The sequence below is a fragment of the Argopecten irradians genome, chromosome 10, assembly GCF_041381155.1.
Source record: "Argopecten irradians isolate NY chromosome 10, Ai_NY, whole genome shotgun sequence".
NCBI classification, from domain to species: domain Eukaryota; kingdom Metazoa; phylum Mollusca; class Bivalvia; order Pectinida; family Pectinidae; genus Argopecten; species Argopecten irradians.
The window spans coordinates 26,015,357-26,035,466 of NC_091143.1; the positions used below are offsets into that span (position 1 = coordinate 26,015,357).

General features: G+C 34.0%; 1 protein-coding gene across 3 annotated transcripts in view; it reads right to left on the reverse strand.

Annotated features, from left to right (window-relative positions):
- The window catches only part of LOC138333495 (S phase cyclin A-associated protein in the endoplasmic reticulum-like), a 65,089-nt gene that overhangs the window by 26,243 nt on the left and 18,736 nt on the right, over positions 1–20,110 (reverse strand). For all 3 annotated transcript variants that reach the window (XM_069281917.1, XM_069281916.1, XM_069281918.1), the window contains exon 21: positions 5,391–5,537. In XM_069281917.1, coding sequence (XP_069138018.1) covers positions 5,391–5,537 — 147 coding nt within the window. The remainder of the gene's footprint in view (positions 1–5,390; positions 5,538–20,110) is intronic.

Below are 20,110 nucleotides of genomic sequence, written 5' to 3' on the forward strand. Positions count from 1 at the left end.
AATGTGTACTTTTGTTTATGTATAAATCATTCAATAACAAAAATTCCAATTTGAAAAAATTCAGATTGTGCCTCTAATACACCTCAGTCTTCAGTACATATTTTCCATATTCCCTTGTGTTAACACTTTAATGTTATACAGCAATATATTTTATGCCATTTCTAATTTTACCATTTTCTTTTTAAAGAATTATCATTTTCTGATTCAAATGATTGAAAATATTGATCCGCCTTCAATCTTGATTGTGTATGGTGCAGAGTTTCCCCCTGGGCAGTATAGGTACATCAATGGTATGTGACAAATTCACTTTTCATCTCAGCTGAAAACTCCGTAATAAATGTAACCCAGCAAGCCTGGAGGACCATTCATTTCTATACCACCACCCAATTATGGTCAATTGGCTAGACTGCAGTTTCGCCTAACTGACCATTAAGAGTTCCGTCGATCGACTGACCACCACTCGTGAGCTGTTACGAGATGAGAATTTTGTCTGACGTGGCCAAATAAATATTGGAACATGTAAGATTTAATGTCTGTATAGAACTAGACATAGGATGTTTTAATGGTCTTATATTTTAATGTCTTAATCATGGTTTGATAATCTTCCATGTCAAATCCGGGGACCTTCCTGTCAATTGTAATCATTTTCAACGAGAGTTCAAATGTGTTTTTTTCTCCACTTTGCGCAAACTAGAAAATTGCGTGGTTGATATTTAGCACCAGACATCAAAAAGTCAGCCAAGTCACAGGACGAGATGAGCACTATCGAATCCCAGTATCCAAATATTATCATAACCTCAAGAAAAATTACACAAAATAACATCTTAGGTCTCCTTGATTGTATTTGGTGTTTTGATAGCATATTATTAGCCCAACATAAATGAGTCATATTCGATGGTGGATGCATTGATCAGAACGGGTGTAACTAGCATGTATCTTGGATATAATAAATTCACTTATGCCCCGCCAACGATCTAATGACCGGTCTGTAGGGACTCCTCCCGGCTCCATTAACTAACGCTCTTCTCCTGATGCTCGCATTAATAAGTTAATAAGCGGGGATTGTAAGATTCCCCCAGATTTTCCCCTGTCATAACGCATCGGGTTATAGGTAGAAAAATACTGGATGCATTGACAAGTCCAAAATTAGCTTCTTTGTTGATGGCTATCCCTGCAAGTAATTCAATAAAGACCACTGGCAACCGGGAATTATTGTCATAATCATCGCAAGAAAAAATAACTCATCTTTCCAAACTGCAAAAATATCACTTTTTATTGTAAAATATTGCTCCATAATGCATGTGAATTAAGTTAAATCCAGAGAAAAGATAGGCCTGAAAATTTGGATATGCTTCAGTGCATAGCTACAAGGTTTCCACAACTTCTAATAAGTGGTTTGGGGTTGGACATTGAGTATCTAGCTGCGACCAATTCATATGGAAATGTGTCCCATTGTTTTCCCGATCGGCCCAATAAAAGAACCATTGTGGGCTTATGATACATTCCAGAGGTTATTTTTATCAGATAATCCAGTTTTTGTAGAATTAAATTTCAAACCAAATCAAGCGGAAATCAAATTTGCGTTATCTCAAACTGTTCTGGTTATAGCCTCAATCCCACAGAATTCCTAATCAACCCTCAATTAAATAAAAACAAGAATTTAATATTCCTTTGGCAGTTTGGTTATAAATCATTTCATAAATCTGGACGATAACTAAATTTTTCACCCATATCTCCTTGTTGGACTTCAATCTGAATGGAGACTGATTTATTCCCCTTGTTCCTTTTATTGAGCAGATAGGAAAGTATCATCTATATCTGTATAGTAATTTGTGAGTTTCTAGAATATGTAATTCTAGGTAACAAAAAAGTCTAAGTAATTATATGTGTGTACCTAAAATTTAAAAAAATATATCCAGCATAAACAAGATTGTATGCATTGTCTTCTAAATTAAATGCACTATTATGAATGTTATCAAATTTCGATCTTGCATTTTATACTTTTGATTTTTTATAAACAATATTACATTTAAAGTTCATAGAAAATTAAAAATGGGTCAATGTTAGCTTAGCAATGACTAGGTATTTTATGCTTTTAGCATAGCATAATTACAACATATTGTTATTTCTCAATAATATAATCACAACAGTGATCCCTTTGTCAGAAGGGATTATAAAGCTCCTTATTTTTTCTTTTTGTGTTTTTTTCTTAAAAAAAAAAAAAAAAAAAAAAAATGTTGATACGTCACCTAACTAGAAAACTTGGATAATTCCAATTTTCACAATGGTCCCACTGATTTTGAATTATCAATTAAGGTTTAACTGAATTTCAATTTGCAATTTTTCACAAACTCCTTTTATCTACTGGTTAAATCAAATGAAAATAAAAGTACTAGCTGTTTATATACACCTTAAATTTACTGAATACAATTTAAGTAAATCATCTTTTTTAACAATGTAAAATTTCAAAAGTGTTTTTTTATTTCTCAGAATAAATATTAAGAGTCTTTGCAATATTAGGCCATTTCCAATAATATCTTTAATACAATGCTTTAGTTATCTCGAACAATGACTTTGATATAATCAACATTTTTCTAAAAAACAAAGGATGAACTTGATGACAATATATACAACAGTAACTTCAGTAGTTCAATATAAAAGCAGTATATTTGTGATTGTTGGAGGGAGTCATCTCACCCAATATCTCGCTAGACTCCCCCTAATGGAACGGCACTGAAATCAACATTATCTCCCATGAGTACCCGCCCAAATTGTCACCTCATACCAGCAAATACAAATTAGCTCCGTTTGTATACCATATGTTATGAACATCAAAACAAGCTAATTACTTGTAATCAAATCAAAGAATGTTCAAATTAGCAGTTAGAAATTCTCTCTGGGAATCGAAGGCCGGCCTACTCTGCCACTAGGCGTAAACTGGCCCGGATTATGATGGAATTTAGGATTTTTAATCGAGATGAGAATTGAGGGTGTGAAAGCAAGCCACACCCCCTTTCCAAGCATATGACCCTTTAAGTACTATATAACAGTGTGGGTTTGGGGCTTATTCGTCCCCCAGGGATACAAAGATTGGGTATGTACATAATGTGTAAAGAAGAAACAGTGTGCTCATCTTCAGGACTAAGTTTAGAATCTGGCTGATGTGTCATTAACACCCTGGGCCGGTAAGCCTGAGAATGCTTCCTCACTTTAAATACGCTGTCTAATGGACTGGCATCAGCATTAGGAGGCGTAAGATTGAAAGGAACGGAGAGTAAAAATCTCGTAATACAAAAATTACCACACAATCTTGCACAATGTGAACTGCTTAGGATTAGCCAAGCACAGCATGCGCTTCACAAAAGATACGCGTAAACTTGCCGTAAAAGTATCCACTTTCATTGGCAAGCATATTGTATGAATGCCCATCAAAATCTTTTTCATGCCCGTACTAAGTGTTCAAGACCACAACAGCCTCTGAAGCATGACAATAAAAAATCCAGCGTGCTCATTTACGCCTTTTCTTTCTCAACAGATAATGGACAATATAAACATTGGGATCCCTGTTTGCGCTTTATAAAATTTCTCTGCGAAACCTTTATATTTCCATTACGCAATACAAGGATAAATTTTGGTTTAATGTAAATGAAATGAAGGAAAGTGATGTTAAAAATTGCACAATTTAGCACAGGAACATAAAATCCGTTGGAAGAGAGTCGTATAATTCTACTTCAACTTTTGTCACTCGTATGCATCTATAAAAGAAATGCTCTTGTAATTTTATCACCACTTAGTTCATTAAATATTCCAGTCGTGAGAAAAGATGTTATGGAGTCTATTGCTATGTAATTTCTAACTTAATTTTTTTTTTTTTAATTTATAATGAACAAAAGGTAGGACAATATTGGCTTTCAAGAATATATATGATTTTTTATATACATTTTTTTTCTTTCATCATTATTTGTCACAGTCAAATACAGATGGATTTTTTTTCTTCAGTTTTGTGTAATTTATGAAAAAAAAAATCACTGTGTAATATGTAGGCACATCATGCATGGATTTGTACAAAATTTAATGGTTTGGATTTAAAGAAAATGAAATATTACTGAAAAATACATTTTAAGAAGAAGTGTATGTAAATATCAGAACAAATACAGTATAACTCTATTCTATGATGAAACCAATGTTTCAGTAACAAAATAATCATGCTATATTCTTAATTTAAAACAAGACAATTAAGTCTCCTTTCTTTAAGTGATATCCAGATTTACTTTCTGTTTGTGTTTCGGTTTTAATACTTATCAAATCCAAGTATTCCCATCTCATGACCAAGAAGCGATAATTTTGTTGATAATTGTAAACATCCAGTGCCGCTAAACCTGATTATCATGGTATCGAGATAAACGCCAATATCAGATCAATTAACTGTACACCAACGACAATTATCATTTACTGCGAAATTTACAGTAATGACGGTGAATGATAATTCTGCCTTATCAAGATCATAAATACAATAAATGACATTCATTACGAGCAATATTTGCAGCCTGACTAAAAACCTATTTTGTCAGCGGCGATGTAACATCCGGACTTACACACACAAACAATGATGTGACATTTCCTATAAATCCTCAATCTGGCTATTTTGCCCCCGGACATCCAGTCTGATGGAATTACTGCCACAAAATACGGACAAAATTTCAGCTTGTTTGAGTTGCGTAGTTACAATTTATCGTGGAGGTAATCAGCATTCTCACCAGAGTAATGGCTGGGATGATCTGTTTCTCTCGATGTGTTGTATCGTGATTTACATAAAGATGTACCACATGGTAAAGCCGAAATCAATCAACTCTCATTTTCTATATGTTCTTATCACTGAACAATATGAAGCTTAAATGTCTGACCTGTTTGTCCTGGATGGACGTTTTCATTACACTAATCTTAATGTGAACAAAAATAGAAACACCTTATCTAATGCATGTACTTTAAATAAACATATATATTTTAACACTAATCATATTTCACCATCAAACTTTTTTATTCTCTTAAATACGGATTGCATAATGTATGGATTTTCTATATCATAGTTAATAAAACAGCCATTGTGTCGGCATGGCATGAATTCAACATTGTATTTAATTGTTCAAAATTAAATTTGCACCAAATAAGTACAGGTAACATGAGAACTATCTTATAAGCTTGTGCCACTTAAAGATCTAAAAAATTGTCTTATCTAATTATCCAACATAGAAGAACGGTTCGTCACCCTGAGGCCAAACAATTTGCTAACTAATCAGAAATTGTTTTCGGAGTAAATATTATTTATTTATCTTACCTTTTTGACATGATTTTCGTCATGGAAACAAGCAATTAGACACTATTTATCTTACCTTTTTGACATGATTTTCGTCATGGAAACCAGCAGTCCTAGACTGTGTTGTAGGAACTCCGCCCCTTCCTTATCAGCGTCTATCGGACCCTGGACTCCCCGGAAATACTGAGTCAGCTTGTCTACTATACCCACACTGATGATGTAACTGAAACGACATAAATCAGGGAATACGTATATGAAAAATCTGAAACAGATATCAGATATCTGAAATCATTGAATTCTACGCAAGTCGAAATCTCCGCAATTTTTGCTAAAAACGAGAAAAATTAAATTTGAGTGGTTCCAAATTTTCACAATCTGGTGTATCAATTTATCATTTCTAAATATTTCACCAATCAAATTCACAATCTGGTTTTCACAGTCTATATAGAAGACTCGTCATTTCTCTATATTTCAGCGATCAAAGTTTTGCAATCACAGCGCTAGCAATGTCTGCAAAATCAGAAAAATGATATCCCTGCAAAAATTTAAAGCAGAGAATCTGCATGAAATCCCATTAATAATAAAATCCATGAGTTAAGATATATTCATTTTTAATTGTATTTTGGAAAAAAAGGCAAGATATTAGAAGCTGAAATATCAACGGAATTTAGTTAATTTGCAATGATATCAGAAGATATATGTCATAAATCCTTTATTGCAAATATCAATTAATAATTCAATTTTGCTTGTTACGAGCATTTTCATTGTCTTAAAAAATTTCCTTTATCAGCCCATAAAGGAAAAAATGGCGTCGCCGTTTGTAATGTTGCTTCTGATTGGCTGAGGTGATGGTGTAGTGATTTCATAGACAAAAGGGTCCGAAAATGATTTTTTAATATTGAAGAAATAATCTTTAGTAAATTGAATTATAAGGATGAATTTGAATAGATATTTTATGTTATGGAGATATAACACAAAAATCTTGAGTGTACTCTTCGCGGTTTATTTATAGTACGCTCAGAAGATTTTTTAGTTATATATATCCATAGCATAAAAATATGGGAAGTGGATCACACTCAATCGTAGATGCTTAAAGTTCATTATTGACATCTCTCACACACAGTTAAAGACAAAGGGTCTAATTAATGCTAAAGATAAAATTATGTCATATAGGCTAGCTATACTTCTAATCCACACATATGATGACTGGTGTTAAGAATAAATATCAATCAAGCCCAGTACCTTTTACTTTATTTGATGACCTGGGAACTTATTTTGTAAAATATGGGTAGAACAACAAGACAAAGTTTAAACTCAATGAGGACTACATGTATTTGATTTAATTGTTTTCAATATAACTATTGATATCTTAATTTACTTAAACTAAAAAAATGGTGAAACAAATGAAACATAAAGAAAATTCCTGCAAATATATTTATAATTAGACTTTTTTCCATGTGGATTGTGAAACAAAAATATTCCAACAATATAACTATACTCTTGAATACAGTGATGTCACTAACTTTGATGAAAATGAAACATCCCATTTAGGATTAAATTCTATGAAAATCCCTCTAAATCCTAATTGACAATGAATGATTGGACCAGCAAGATTATTTTCCAAATAAAGCATGAATTATAATGATTAAAACCAAATACACAGAAATCTGATGTGCTGTTCAGAGAGCGGAATCACATGGGACAATGACATCAGCAACCAAACCCGCCGTGACAGTCAAACAGGTATACAGTTTCATCTCATAGCAATGAAAACGTATTTAATTTGTCACATTAACTTTTCATCGCTACAATACAAACAGTCGTAAATTTAGGTTATTTTCATTCCCGCAGTTTCAATGGATAGAAGACATTTATTATAAATCTCTGTAAATGAATCTGATTCTTCGCCCAACACGCTGCTATTGTGTATTTCAGGTAGCCGAGCGGCCGAGTGTGCCGAATTAACAAACGGCCGTTTGATATTGTCTTTATTGAGTTGAGGGATTAGGTTGTTGATGGACAAACAATAAAACACAAATCTATCAAACCTGACGATATAATTGTAAAGATTTCATCCCATTCACCCTTTACTTCACCAACTCATCAACTGAATCATACGGCAATAAAATCTTGTCCCTCAGTTCACGTTTTAGCGGTGATATAGAAACTTCCTCGCTTGTGATGACTATCCAATGAAACAAAACATAAAACTATTAGGTGAAAAGTTAACGGAAATTGGAGCAGGCCTTTCACAAATTAGTGTTTTAGTGTGAGTTTTATGGATGAGGGTTAGCACCAGTAGAAATCATACTCAGCATGTGGGCTTGTCGACCAAGACTGGAGCAGTTGGTGTATCAAGTACCAGGCTCAGATGCTGGGACGGACACTCATTTCCGGATTGTGAAAGTATGAATGGGATTCGGTCGGCCGTGACAGAATCCAGTCATTGAAAACGTAGCGTAATCAGCCGGCACGACATCTATATCCGTCTTCATCGCTGGGTCCTGGGTGCGGGTGGAAACTTCCGTCCTCTTTGTTAGAGCTGTGCGCGGTGACCATAGTTTACCATGTTATTACTCACATCAAAAGATATAATTAATACCCATCCAAATATTATTCCATCTTTACCTCAAGATCTCATTTCAAAACAGAAATTAGCGTTAATCAAATTCATATTAATACCAGGTACACTATAAATGACAGGGTAGGAGATATTGTAGTGTAATATTTCAGGTGTGCTTATAATGGTTATCAATCTAACTTCAAGTTATCAAATTAACTTCAAATTTATAATCGAAATATTGAATTATCAACGAAATATTCTTATACTTGAAAAAAAAAATTCGAAGATTTTCAAAACATACATGATATTTAGACATAACAGCAACAATCACACACATTCATGTATAATTTTTTTTTTTCAAATTCTAATTTCCCAAGGTCATTCAAAGTTATCTTTTATACAATTTTCAATGAAATATTCTTCTTTGGATTAAATAAGTAACTTTAGTTTCAATTCTAGTGTACAAACAATATCTATGGATTGCTCTTTATTATCAAAATTTGTTTATACAAGATAAGTAATAAGCAACATAATCAATCCTACAACAATATATGTACCAGTATCTTTACAAGATTGACTGGCGTGTTGGGTGTGCATGTGTATATAGACTTAAGGCCTTGTTAATTACTTGTTGTAATTTTTATTTTATAATAAAATCATGGTGTATTCTGTTGAATTTGGTTTTTCACAAATTGTATACTTTACACTAATCTTTGTAATATTTTTGTTAAATTTGTTTTGTACATTCTGCAAGCATAAAAGTAAAATCCTTCACCTACAAGCAGTAAATAATATACTACTGAAAAAGTTTCTTGCACTTCATACTTTATAGCCATGTATGTAACTTGTGATGTTGGTGCTATCACCAAGTCAATGAGGGCTCTGAAAATTTCTAGTTACCAATGTGATATAAGGAGGACAAATGTGGGAGAAGGTCTCTCTTTATTTTACAAGATTATGTTCAGATCCCATAGTATGTTAAACACATCATATGATATTTCCTGTAATCACATTTCATGAAAATCATTATCTTTAATCCGTCTTGGTCGTAATTTGAAATCAATATTTCTGTGTAATCCTATCTAATGCTATGTTGTACATTGAGCCTTTTATAATGAAAAGATAGTGTCTTTGTGTTTAAATAAAGCATTAAACGCCGGCACTCATGTGTACATCTACTGTCACCAAACTATCCTCCGACATTACTGCAGCATTGCTGCATCCAAATCCGGATGACGATCATCGTCCGTGGCTGGAATAAGCCACATCGTTTGTTGCCGTTGTGGTTGAGTCTGTGGCAGGACAGGGATTGTCGTGGGGGCCTCCAGAGTCACGACTGTCATTCGATGGAATCAAAGTTTACAATAAACCAGCTACTAGTGACACCCATGATTAAAGCCTTATCAATCATCATCAGGAGATTTCCTTCTGTATATGCTTCCCGATAATCATTCGGTGGAAACGGCCAGATTTCAAATCCATATTACTGTCATCGTGGCCTCCCGTCGTTCTTAATGATACATGCTCTGTTGTAAGGAGAAATACTGCTGCTTAGTCGTCAAATTCATCCACATATCACATTAATTTTTAGGGGCACTTAACGCCAATACCATGGATATCAGTTTTAATGTCCTGTGATTTTTCTTTGAAATCATATGAGAGCTATATTTATAAAATAATGGATGGATAAACAAGACAATAGTTATAGGAATAAAACATTGTTTCAGGTGTTGGGAGAGAACCAACAGTAACACGCTAACACACATTTTTCAACGTGACCATAAATGAAAGTGTTTTTCATTTTCTGAATTGGAAAAAAATTCAACATTACTGTAAATGTCTGTAAATGGGCTAATTAGTCTGCCCATTCCCGTTATACTGAGTGCTAGGTAAAAGCAGAAACTATCACTTTTGTAAACTAAGGTGTGTCTCTGACTGGTCAAGAACTGAAATTTCATGATATTTGTACAACCCATTGATATAAATTATATATCCTTAACTCAAAGTAAAATTTGTGATGCTTCAAGATGTAAATATTGTTATGTATCTTTACAATAACTTTACCTCTGGAGTACACACTGTTATTGATTAGCGTCTTATGTTTGCCATAACTTAATGAAATAAAGTTTTTTCCAAAGAAAAGTTATCAAATATTGAAAATAATTTGAAATTTCAAGGAAAGAAGCTAAAATTGTTATTACAACTGGCATAACCATGTAATCAAGGCACATACCGCGGAGAACCTATAAATCTCATCACATCCTTCTGTAGTTCATCAAGTCTTTAAACGGACAACAAACGTCACACCAAAGTATCACTGCTGGTGACCTCTGAACTCACACAAACCCTCCCATACCCCATCCACAGCCTCCTAGGGAGGAAGGTAAGAACTTCAGGCAGATTTCACTGTTTCTATAACGATTATATACATTATACCACAGTGAATGCCAACACACTACAAGTGGAGCTTTCATTTATTTACTGTTTTCGAGGGGTGGCTATAGTGGGAGGAGGACTGTAAATTGAAAGCAGACACTATGACATGTGTCTTTGGAAACGTTTCCTGTGGAATCTGTTACCTATTGTGTATATGTTCAGACATAATTCTGTCAACATTGTACCAAATCAATTTCACAGCTAGATCATCCACTGAAAGAGAACTAGTATACAGCTGAGTATATATATATATATATAATCAGTAAATTCCAACATCCATCCAATCTCAAATCATTAAATTCAGTCCTTAAATTCCTATATCTAGCCTTTAAACTTACCTATCCTGGCCTCTAATTCCATGAATCAGTCATTAAATTACCATATCTAGCCTCTTAACTTCCCTATCCTGACCTCTAATTCATTAAATTCAGTCCTTAAATTCCTATATCTAGCCTTTAAACTTACCTATCCTGGCCTCTAAATCCATCAATCAGTCCTTAAATTCCTATATCTAGCCTCTAAACTTACCTATCCTTGCCTCTAAATCCATCAATCAGTCCTTAAATTCCCATATCTAGCCTCTAAACTTACCTATCCTAACCTCTAAATCCATCAATCAGTCCTTAAATTCCCATATCTAGCAACTAAACTTCCCTATTCTGACCTCTAAATCCATCAATCAGTCCTTAAATTCCTATATCTAGCCTCTAAACTTACCTATCCTTGCCGCAAATTCCATCAATCAGTCCTTAAATTCCCATATCTAGCCCCTAAACTTCCCTATCCTAACCTCTAAATCCATGAATCAGTCCTTAAATTCCCATATATCTAGCCACAAAACTTCCCTATAATGACCTCTAATTCCATCAATCAGTCCTTAAATTCCGATATCTAGCCTCTAAACTTACCTATCCTAGCCTCTAATCCCATGAATCAGTCCTTTAATTCCCATATTTAGCCTCTAAACTTCCCTATCCTGGCCTCTAATCCCATGAATCAGGCCTTTAATTCCCATATCTAGCCTCTAAACTTCCCTATCCTAGCCTCTAATCCCATGAATCAGTCCTTTAATTCCCATATTTAGCCTCTAAACTTCCCTATCCTAGCCTCTAATCCCATGAATCAGTCCTTTAATTCCCATATTTAGCCTCTAAACTTCCCTATCCTAGCCTCTAATCCCATGAATCAGTCCTTTAATTCCCATATTTAGCCTCTAAACTTCCCTATCCTGGCCTCTAATTCCATTAATTAGTCTGCAAATTTATACATATATCCCCTAAACTTCTCTATTCTGGCCTTAAATTCCATTAATCAGTCTTTAAATTCCTACATTCAGTCCCTGACGTTCCCTATCCTGCTATGAACATCCAGATCCTAACTTATCCCTCCATCCTGAATTTAATTTAGATTTTAATGTGACCAATAATGGTTATTACGACCTTCATGAAACCTACAAATTTCTTACTAAGCAAAATGGAAAATTTTCGAAGCGAGTATCTCTATGCTGTACATATAATCAATGACCTCGAACTTGTAGAACTCCAAACGTTACATCAATTCTGCTATCTGTTGAGATTACATACATTTATTATTACCAATAGGGATCGCGCCGCGACAATATGACGACGTCCTAAAACGTCCCTCTTTTTTTTATATGAAATCTGCCAGCCAGACGCCCGTTGTGATAAAATGCCGTCCGTTTTTTGCTCACTCTGACTGGCCGCGTCTTCTTCAGTCAATATTAACTGATCAATATCGCGTCCCTTTTGTTCGTCAAGACCGAGATTCTGTCAAACTCTATCATGTTTTCTCTGCAGGTCTCCACACAATAGGCTCAACATGTATCACATATGTTGAAATAATCATCTGAAAATTCCACATATTTTCTTTATTTCATATTTCACCTATCTATCTATCTTTTTTTTTGGATACATATGAATGAAAACAACATTAAAATAAAATGTTAGATTTGCATGTAAATATTCCAACTTATCAAAACCATAGAAAGATGACGACAAAAGTTAACACTCTTAAAAAAGAGCAACATTCTGTTCCCCGCTGTTACCCAGTAGAAACAGAGCACCGCAATGTCTGCCCTCCAGTTTCCTTCACAGTGTGTTTCAGCGATACCGACACACAATTGGGTATTTATTTAACAAAAAAATCTTATATTATTTGCTTTTTTCTCTTCCTGTTTGCAGGTAGCATTCTACAAGATGTGTGATATGGCCACATTTTCGCGTTACGTAACTGCCGTATCAGCAATAACGGCACTTACGAGCGAGATGTGGGTAGGGAGGCCGTCACCTTATGTCGCGGATCATACTAACGTATTTGTCGAATCTGCGATACAGTGATCCAGCTACACATAAATGTTTATACAATGCTGTTTTTAATCTACAACTATAAATTATTCAAAAGCTGTTTTGTGGCGTGCAATTGTCTGCCGAAAAAAAAAAATCAAATAAATGGGAAGATACATTTATACATATGAACATGTGGCTATGTATATATATATATAGCACATCCAATCATTTTTTATAAAAATAATTATTATAACTAGAATGATACAGATTCATCCGACTGAGACAAGAAATGACGCTATAATGACTTTGAAGTAGAATCTATAAGTATCAATTGTACTAAAAAAAACTTAAGGAGGCATAAATTAATGAAAATTCAATATTAAAATTATCTAAAAGAGGAAAAAATTTGCGATGGTGATAATTTTATCCATTTGTGTCTTTTTAAATTCCATTATATTAGTTAACAGTCGGAATTGGTCATTACAAAATGAATTTTTAAGTTTTGGACGCATTTTATTAATTTAGATAACTATATGGGAACACTTTGGTGACCTAATTAACAATTTAATGTTAATGATTACATGCACTGAGGAACCTGCTTCAATTTGCATTTCTTTTCCATTCCAATCTTTAAATGTAATTTATATACACACTTGTCACTCAATACAATAACATGTTGAAGCATATTTGTACTAAAAAACCTTTTCATGGCACCAAATAGAAAAATGAAAATAAAAAAAAAACTGGCAAAAAATGGTATTACGTATGTAATCTTATGGGGTAAAAACCTGAGGAAGGAGCTGCAATTTGTTAGAATTAAACCACAGTGACATATCAGTCGTATCTGTGATGGACGTAGCTGGTATCAGAGTTGCCCCCTGGGGCGGACTACACAGGCCGGGGAACTAACCATATCATCCATAGCCAAATCCCACTATCTCAGCCCGTGCTGATAAAGCTACAGGCACCAGCGATAAAACTTTTCAAACAATCTCCCCATAACCAGATTACTCCTCAGTATCTTTTTTTCCTCCTGCTATGAAATGACAAGAAAATCTAGCGATAAAATGCCAGGTTTTATCACAAATAATGCCCAACAGAAATTCCTACACATTCAATGGAACCAATGTGATGTCCTGCAGTGGTCAAAGGGAATTAACTCTTGTTCCTATGACTGTTATCTTTAACTGTCATTTATACACATTAATCTGATCAAAAATCTTGATGTGTACGTTTTGATTTCAACTTGTGATGCAAGATATTTCTTACCACTTAATTGTCAAAACAAAGAATAATAAAGCTTGTACCATTTGCCAGATGCATCATGATTGGCAATATAAAAACAAAACCATAAAAAACAGTTAAGACAACAGCTGAAAAACCTGTCAACACTGGTTAGTGAAAGGAGTGTTTAAGGTAAAATTTTAGAAATCTATACAGTTAACTTTCAACACAATTTTTCACTAAATAAGAAAACCCATGCTATCATATGTTTAAGATAACTCTGAAATTTTTTCTTTGAAATGCTTTTTATTTTATTCTTATTCAGAATAGTTTTTATTCTTTTTGGACAATAAGCGTTTTCAATATTTCTGAGATAAATACAAAATGAATTCAAAGTTTCTTTTCTGATAATTTCACATTATATAAGCTTTGAAAAAAAAAGTCAGTTGAGCTATTTTTCAGACTGCATTTAAAGATTTAGATTTGAGGTCTCAAGAAGTGGAAGGAGGTGCTTTCAGAGATGGGGCGACTTTATTAGTTCAAATACAGTAGCTTGAGATAGCCACCAGCTACTCCTAGGAAATATTGTCAAAAATTCATTGTGTTTGCATGGTTGGTGAGGTGAAAAATCTGCTTAAAGTCATAGTGATTTTACCCTATTAAATGGAGTACAGGTGAAATAAAATGCAACCCCTATATAAAAGCGCAATGTATAATTATAAAGTGTGTAGGGTTTAAGTATTTTGGTAACTTCACAAATATTCACTGTAATATATCTTAGAGAACAAAATCTAGATTACTGACTGACAGGAACAATAACTTGAAATGAAATGAAGAAAACAGGACTTTTACCAATTCTTTGTAAATAAGGAGAAATGAGCACACTGAATTCCAATTCTAATACAGGACATGACTCTACATATTCTAAAGCCGTATACTAGGGGTAAAGTTGTTGCAGATGTACATATCTTACTGAAATAAAATCAATTTTGAACATCATAAAAACACCAGACAAATATTTCTTTACATCTACAAAAGCTTTCCCGAATTTTATGTTTTTATCATAAGCGAGTGTATAGACAAATCACAGCCGAGAGAAGATTTGGACAAACAAGAGCACACAGCACAGTCCCACTGCCATTCCTAATCATGACAAATTGGTTTAGTAATTCATTTTTGGCACTCTTGTGGAAATCAATCATCATCGTAATTAGTTAATCAGATCTCTATTTATATGCATAATGTCGAATTATTATGCAAATGATGGGTGTGTAGTATAAACAATGTGGCGTGATAGGATCTCTGGTTAGGGTGATCTGTTCCCTCGTGGGATCTCTGGTTAGGGTGATCTGTTCTCCTCGTTAGGGTGATCTGTTCCCTCGTGGGATCTCTGGTTAGGGTGATCTGTTCCCTCGTGGCCAATGTTCCAAGGGATGAAGTAGTCAAGGGGAGATAAGCCTCGTGAACTGAAGGTCACTAAGCAAGGGAAGCTACAGCTAACTCCACATAGAGGACTTGTAGTTCGTAACAATCTAATTTCAATACACAGTCAACTTCACAATAAGTTTTCTAAATAATAACCTTTCTTTTTTTCTACAAAATATCATAAATTAGGTGAATATATACAGATCAAATGATATTTTACAGCAAATGTTTTGTACTTATGATGTGCTCCATAAACTATAGAAAGTATAAACATATCTCTCATTTTATACAAATACATCTATAGAGCTAACAAAAAATAGAATATGAGGCCTGATGTCTGAGGCTGTACGTACCAGACAGATCGAGCTCAACAGATAGATACAATAAAATGATAAGTAAAACCTATAAAATATACAACATTTATACAATCATGGTTTATGGACAAATTTAACGACCACATGCTTTACCCCTAGGGTGCTGTGCTGGATGGTCTCCTATAGTTTGTACACAGCCACGTCCAATATCTGGCATCGCACGGATCGGATCGAGAGATTACCAAATGGAGTACCCTCACAAATCACATCACCCATGTACAAAATCAATGCAAAGTGAAAGTAAAACATTAATTCTCAATTTTCGTCGACATTTATTCATTCGCTTCAGATCAGATTGAGGAAAACATATCATGACCAGTGAAAACCAAATTTGTTTAATGTACAGATGCTGGGAAACATCTGAAACCTTAAGACAAAGTCATTTCAACTTTGAGTGAAAGTAAACGACAGCTACTCCTCCAAAGAAATCATTCATTAACAAGAATAGAATATCAAAGATGCATTATTGCAATATACTAAGAAAGTTCAGCCCATAAAGTCCTTTAGTTTGCAATCTTTAAGACATTCCTTGAGAAGTTTTCTCCTTCAATCTTTAAAGCAAATCAGACTTTAAGCATCGTTACAAGATAAGAAAATCAGGAGCAGAGCATGGCCAAGTTGAATTAGTTTCACCGTTTAGAAACATCTTGACAAGTTGCAATACATCATGATAGTCATCAGACAGATATGTTTTCACTGCTTACTGGTCTGATATCAGCAAGGCCTATCACTATAAAAACCTTTTACCTTAAACAAGAAATATTGATCAAAAAATTGTGGAAAGAAGATATATGTCCTCCACAATTTTGAACTGAAGTGAAAATCTTAAATACTGAATCTGATATGAATGCATTGAATCTTTTGTCCCAAGCCATGACCTTTCTTCTTCTTCTTTTCTTACTTATATATATATATATCCTTACCTCTTAAGGCAATGTTTTGCATTTTCAATCTAAAGGATGAGGTAACTTTAAAAAAAAAAAAAGAATTTGGTGAATTCGGAAACATTTTTGTTCAGCAGATACAGCAATTTTTGCAGGTATTCTAGACAACACGTCAAGCAATATTCAGTAATTTTCGCTAAGATCTTATAGCCAGTATATTTTATGATGAAGACATTTTATAGTAAGATATTACTAAAGTTGCTAAAAATCTATTTAATTATGTACTCTTAAATATCAGCAAAATTTTAAATTGTGTTTTCTCTCCACTTTGAACTCTTCTAACAAATTATCTTCTCTGTTCCACACCCTCATTCTTTACTTGTTTTATCTTTCTATCAATTTCTGTTTAAAATATTTTTAAAATTCTGTAATAGTTTCCTTTTCAATATATGTTTCACCATTAGTCATTTTTTTTATCTTCTAGTCCCCAATTATTCAAGTCAGCATCCATATAATTTCTAGTTCATGCTTTCTAATTAGCAAATACTTTTAATTCCCTCTATTTCTTCTTCAATTTCATCCTTTCCCATTTCTCCATATCCAACATCGCCTTCACTTCTCCAGAGTTCACAGAAATAGGGTAGAAAATCAGTAGACAATAGAAGAATTCAGACACATGCTTTCAGATATGCTTTTAAACATTCCATACTGGCACTGGAATTTTACAGCATGGTACTAAACAGACTAATACAATCTTTCTGCTGTTACAGCCAGCCATGAAAATAAAACAAATGGGCTTTTGTCAAGGATATTCTTATTTTAGCAAACATCCTCTATAAATCTATCACATCTGCCGTCAGGGCGCAGGTATTCCAGACAACACGCCAAGCAAAACGGGCAAGAAAAGCATGTGAAAACCCACAGAATTATATACAGGTTGAATGCTATTGGAACCTTCTAAAACTTCTCTCATCCAATGAATGCTTCACAAGTGATGGGAACATTTCCACTAAGGGGAACTCGGGGCATCTGATCTTTTAAATATCTGATACAGTCTCTTTTGGGTAGTCATGTTCATCAAAGGGCTTTATATATAGCTAGCTGGTGTAGATCTCTAAATGGATTTGTAACATTGTAGGTAACACGCTATAAAATAATACAGTGTAAATATAACCTGTCAAAACTGGTCCTCTTCTAATCTAGACACCTGTCTATTCTGGCTTAATATTGTATGAGGTTTTGATCATGATCAGAAAACCTGTCCCTATACTGGCGAAGACAAGTTACACCGTACAATCATGGTAAATACAAAATATACATTTGCGTAGGTATATAAAAATATGATAACTGTAATTATTTCAAAATACAATTTCTGACATTTTATGAATATATATATATGTGCTCATGCACTGCTAGTGTGTGTGGGTCTCTACCATAAATCTGTACTACCTATATAGGTAAATGTTTTTCAAAACAGCAAATACAGAAACAAAACCCCTAAAACTCATGTAATGCCTCTGTTTCCATAAAACATCAGTACACAATGCTACAGAACAGGAGCGAGATCCATGGATAAGACTACAACTCCTCCTATACTAATATTAAACTGAGATATCCTGTGGTTACTAAGGGTGTAATGCCACTCTCATGTGCTATACAATTATGTAACGTCATCAATACATGCCACATACAATCAAATTTTATATTGGATTCAAAAGGCAGAAGTACATTTATTTGTATGTTAGAGAAATCAACAACATCAGCATATCTTTAATCAGAAAAGCAAAGTAACTGAATATGTACATTTCTTTCTTTGATTTTGATAAATAAGGTTTTTTTTTCATCCACTGGTTTTGAAGTTTTTTTTGTTGATCTGTTCTATTGCTACTTCTTGTTTTCTTTCTTTTTCCCCTTTTGTTTATTTCTGTAGAATTGAACATGATACAGGAGCAAGTAACTACCTACTGTTTTACAAACACATATGAACCCATCTGGGGTTAGGACACAGTGCAGTGTCACACAGTACAGAATGTTATCAATTGTCATTACAACGGGCCAACATGTGTCCTTGGTATATTTCTACAGATGAAAGTTCAATACTGCACGGAATGTTACAGTATCAATCACCAGTATGGTGGATGCAGCTGGACATTGGTTTTCTGTGCGAATTGTTACTAAATCCATCGATGAGTATACTCTACGGAATGTTACGATATCAATTGTGGAGATGATGTGGGCTGCACCTGTGTTAGAATGATCAGTAGTATCTAGGACCCAGCATGGTCGTTAGGGACAGCGGGTTGTTTATCTGCTTGTCACCAGATGGAGCATCCCGCACCTGTTACACGGAGGATCAGGGTTAAAGCCAAGCTTGTAAGATAACAAGTCAGGTCATCAGTACAACAGGCTACATCAGGACACTCGGTACGAGTCATAAAGTTTATTGGTTCACTTTTAATTCATCAAGGAATATTTGATGTTTTCTATAAATTCATTAATTACAAAATGAACTCAAAACGCCCATGGGCCTAGTTCTGAAATGGTAAATACAAAGTGGGTTTTTTGCCACAAATGATTGCTTTGAGTGAATATGTGCATGTTAATAAACATGAGCCCAATCGTCCATGTCATCAGCTTTTACATCTAACATCAGGTTTCCAGTCTCCTGCTTGCTGTAAAGAAGCTTAAGTCATACAGAGATATCTAGCCACTAAGTATGAAAATCCAGTCAATCATTTAAATAAACATGAATTTAATATATACTTTCAATCAAAATATGATGCTGCAGACTCAATATCAGGTCTCTAAAACCTAGCTATCGTAGAATGAGAAGTTGACAATTAATAAACCCCCATTAACCCATTATATAGCTTAATGATGGTTGAAGTAATTCACTCTCAAACAGACTTAATCCCAGCATACTTATAGGCCCAATATTAGGGTTTTTTTCTCCTTCTACACCGGTCTTTGAGCTTCTTACTTATTAGGAATAGTTGTTAAAGATGTTATAGCCTATCTGACCCATGTGACTTTAGTGATGTCAAGGTTATTCCTTTGAACAAACTTTGAAGCTCTTCATCTCAGCTTGCTATAAACCCAATATCAAGTCTCTTGGCATCATATGTTTTTTGAGAAAGAAAATGAAAAGTAAGTAGTAAATACAAGATGCCAAATCTCAATGACACTGGATAAAGAGGCTAACATAATCAACAGGAAACTTCATCTTAATCTACGTAATTTTTAAATTTTCAGCAGAAAGTCAATATCTATCTTGTTGTATTTCAAATTTGCCATAATACAATAACATAATACAGTATAACTTGCCCAAACCTGAGATCACAGAGACCAAGATATTTGGTCAGTATAGACAGGTATCCTGATTATACAGGACAGGTATCCTGATTATACAGGTTTTAAATTACTATAAAAATGAAGAAGGAAAATGTCCTACAATTATACCAGACTAGACAGGGATCTGGATTACACAATAACCCACTTTATAACAGGTTACCATGTAAATTATGTATGAATATTGAGGATATGACAACCAGCATAAATGATTAACTGAAGTTCTAACTTGTATA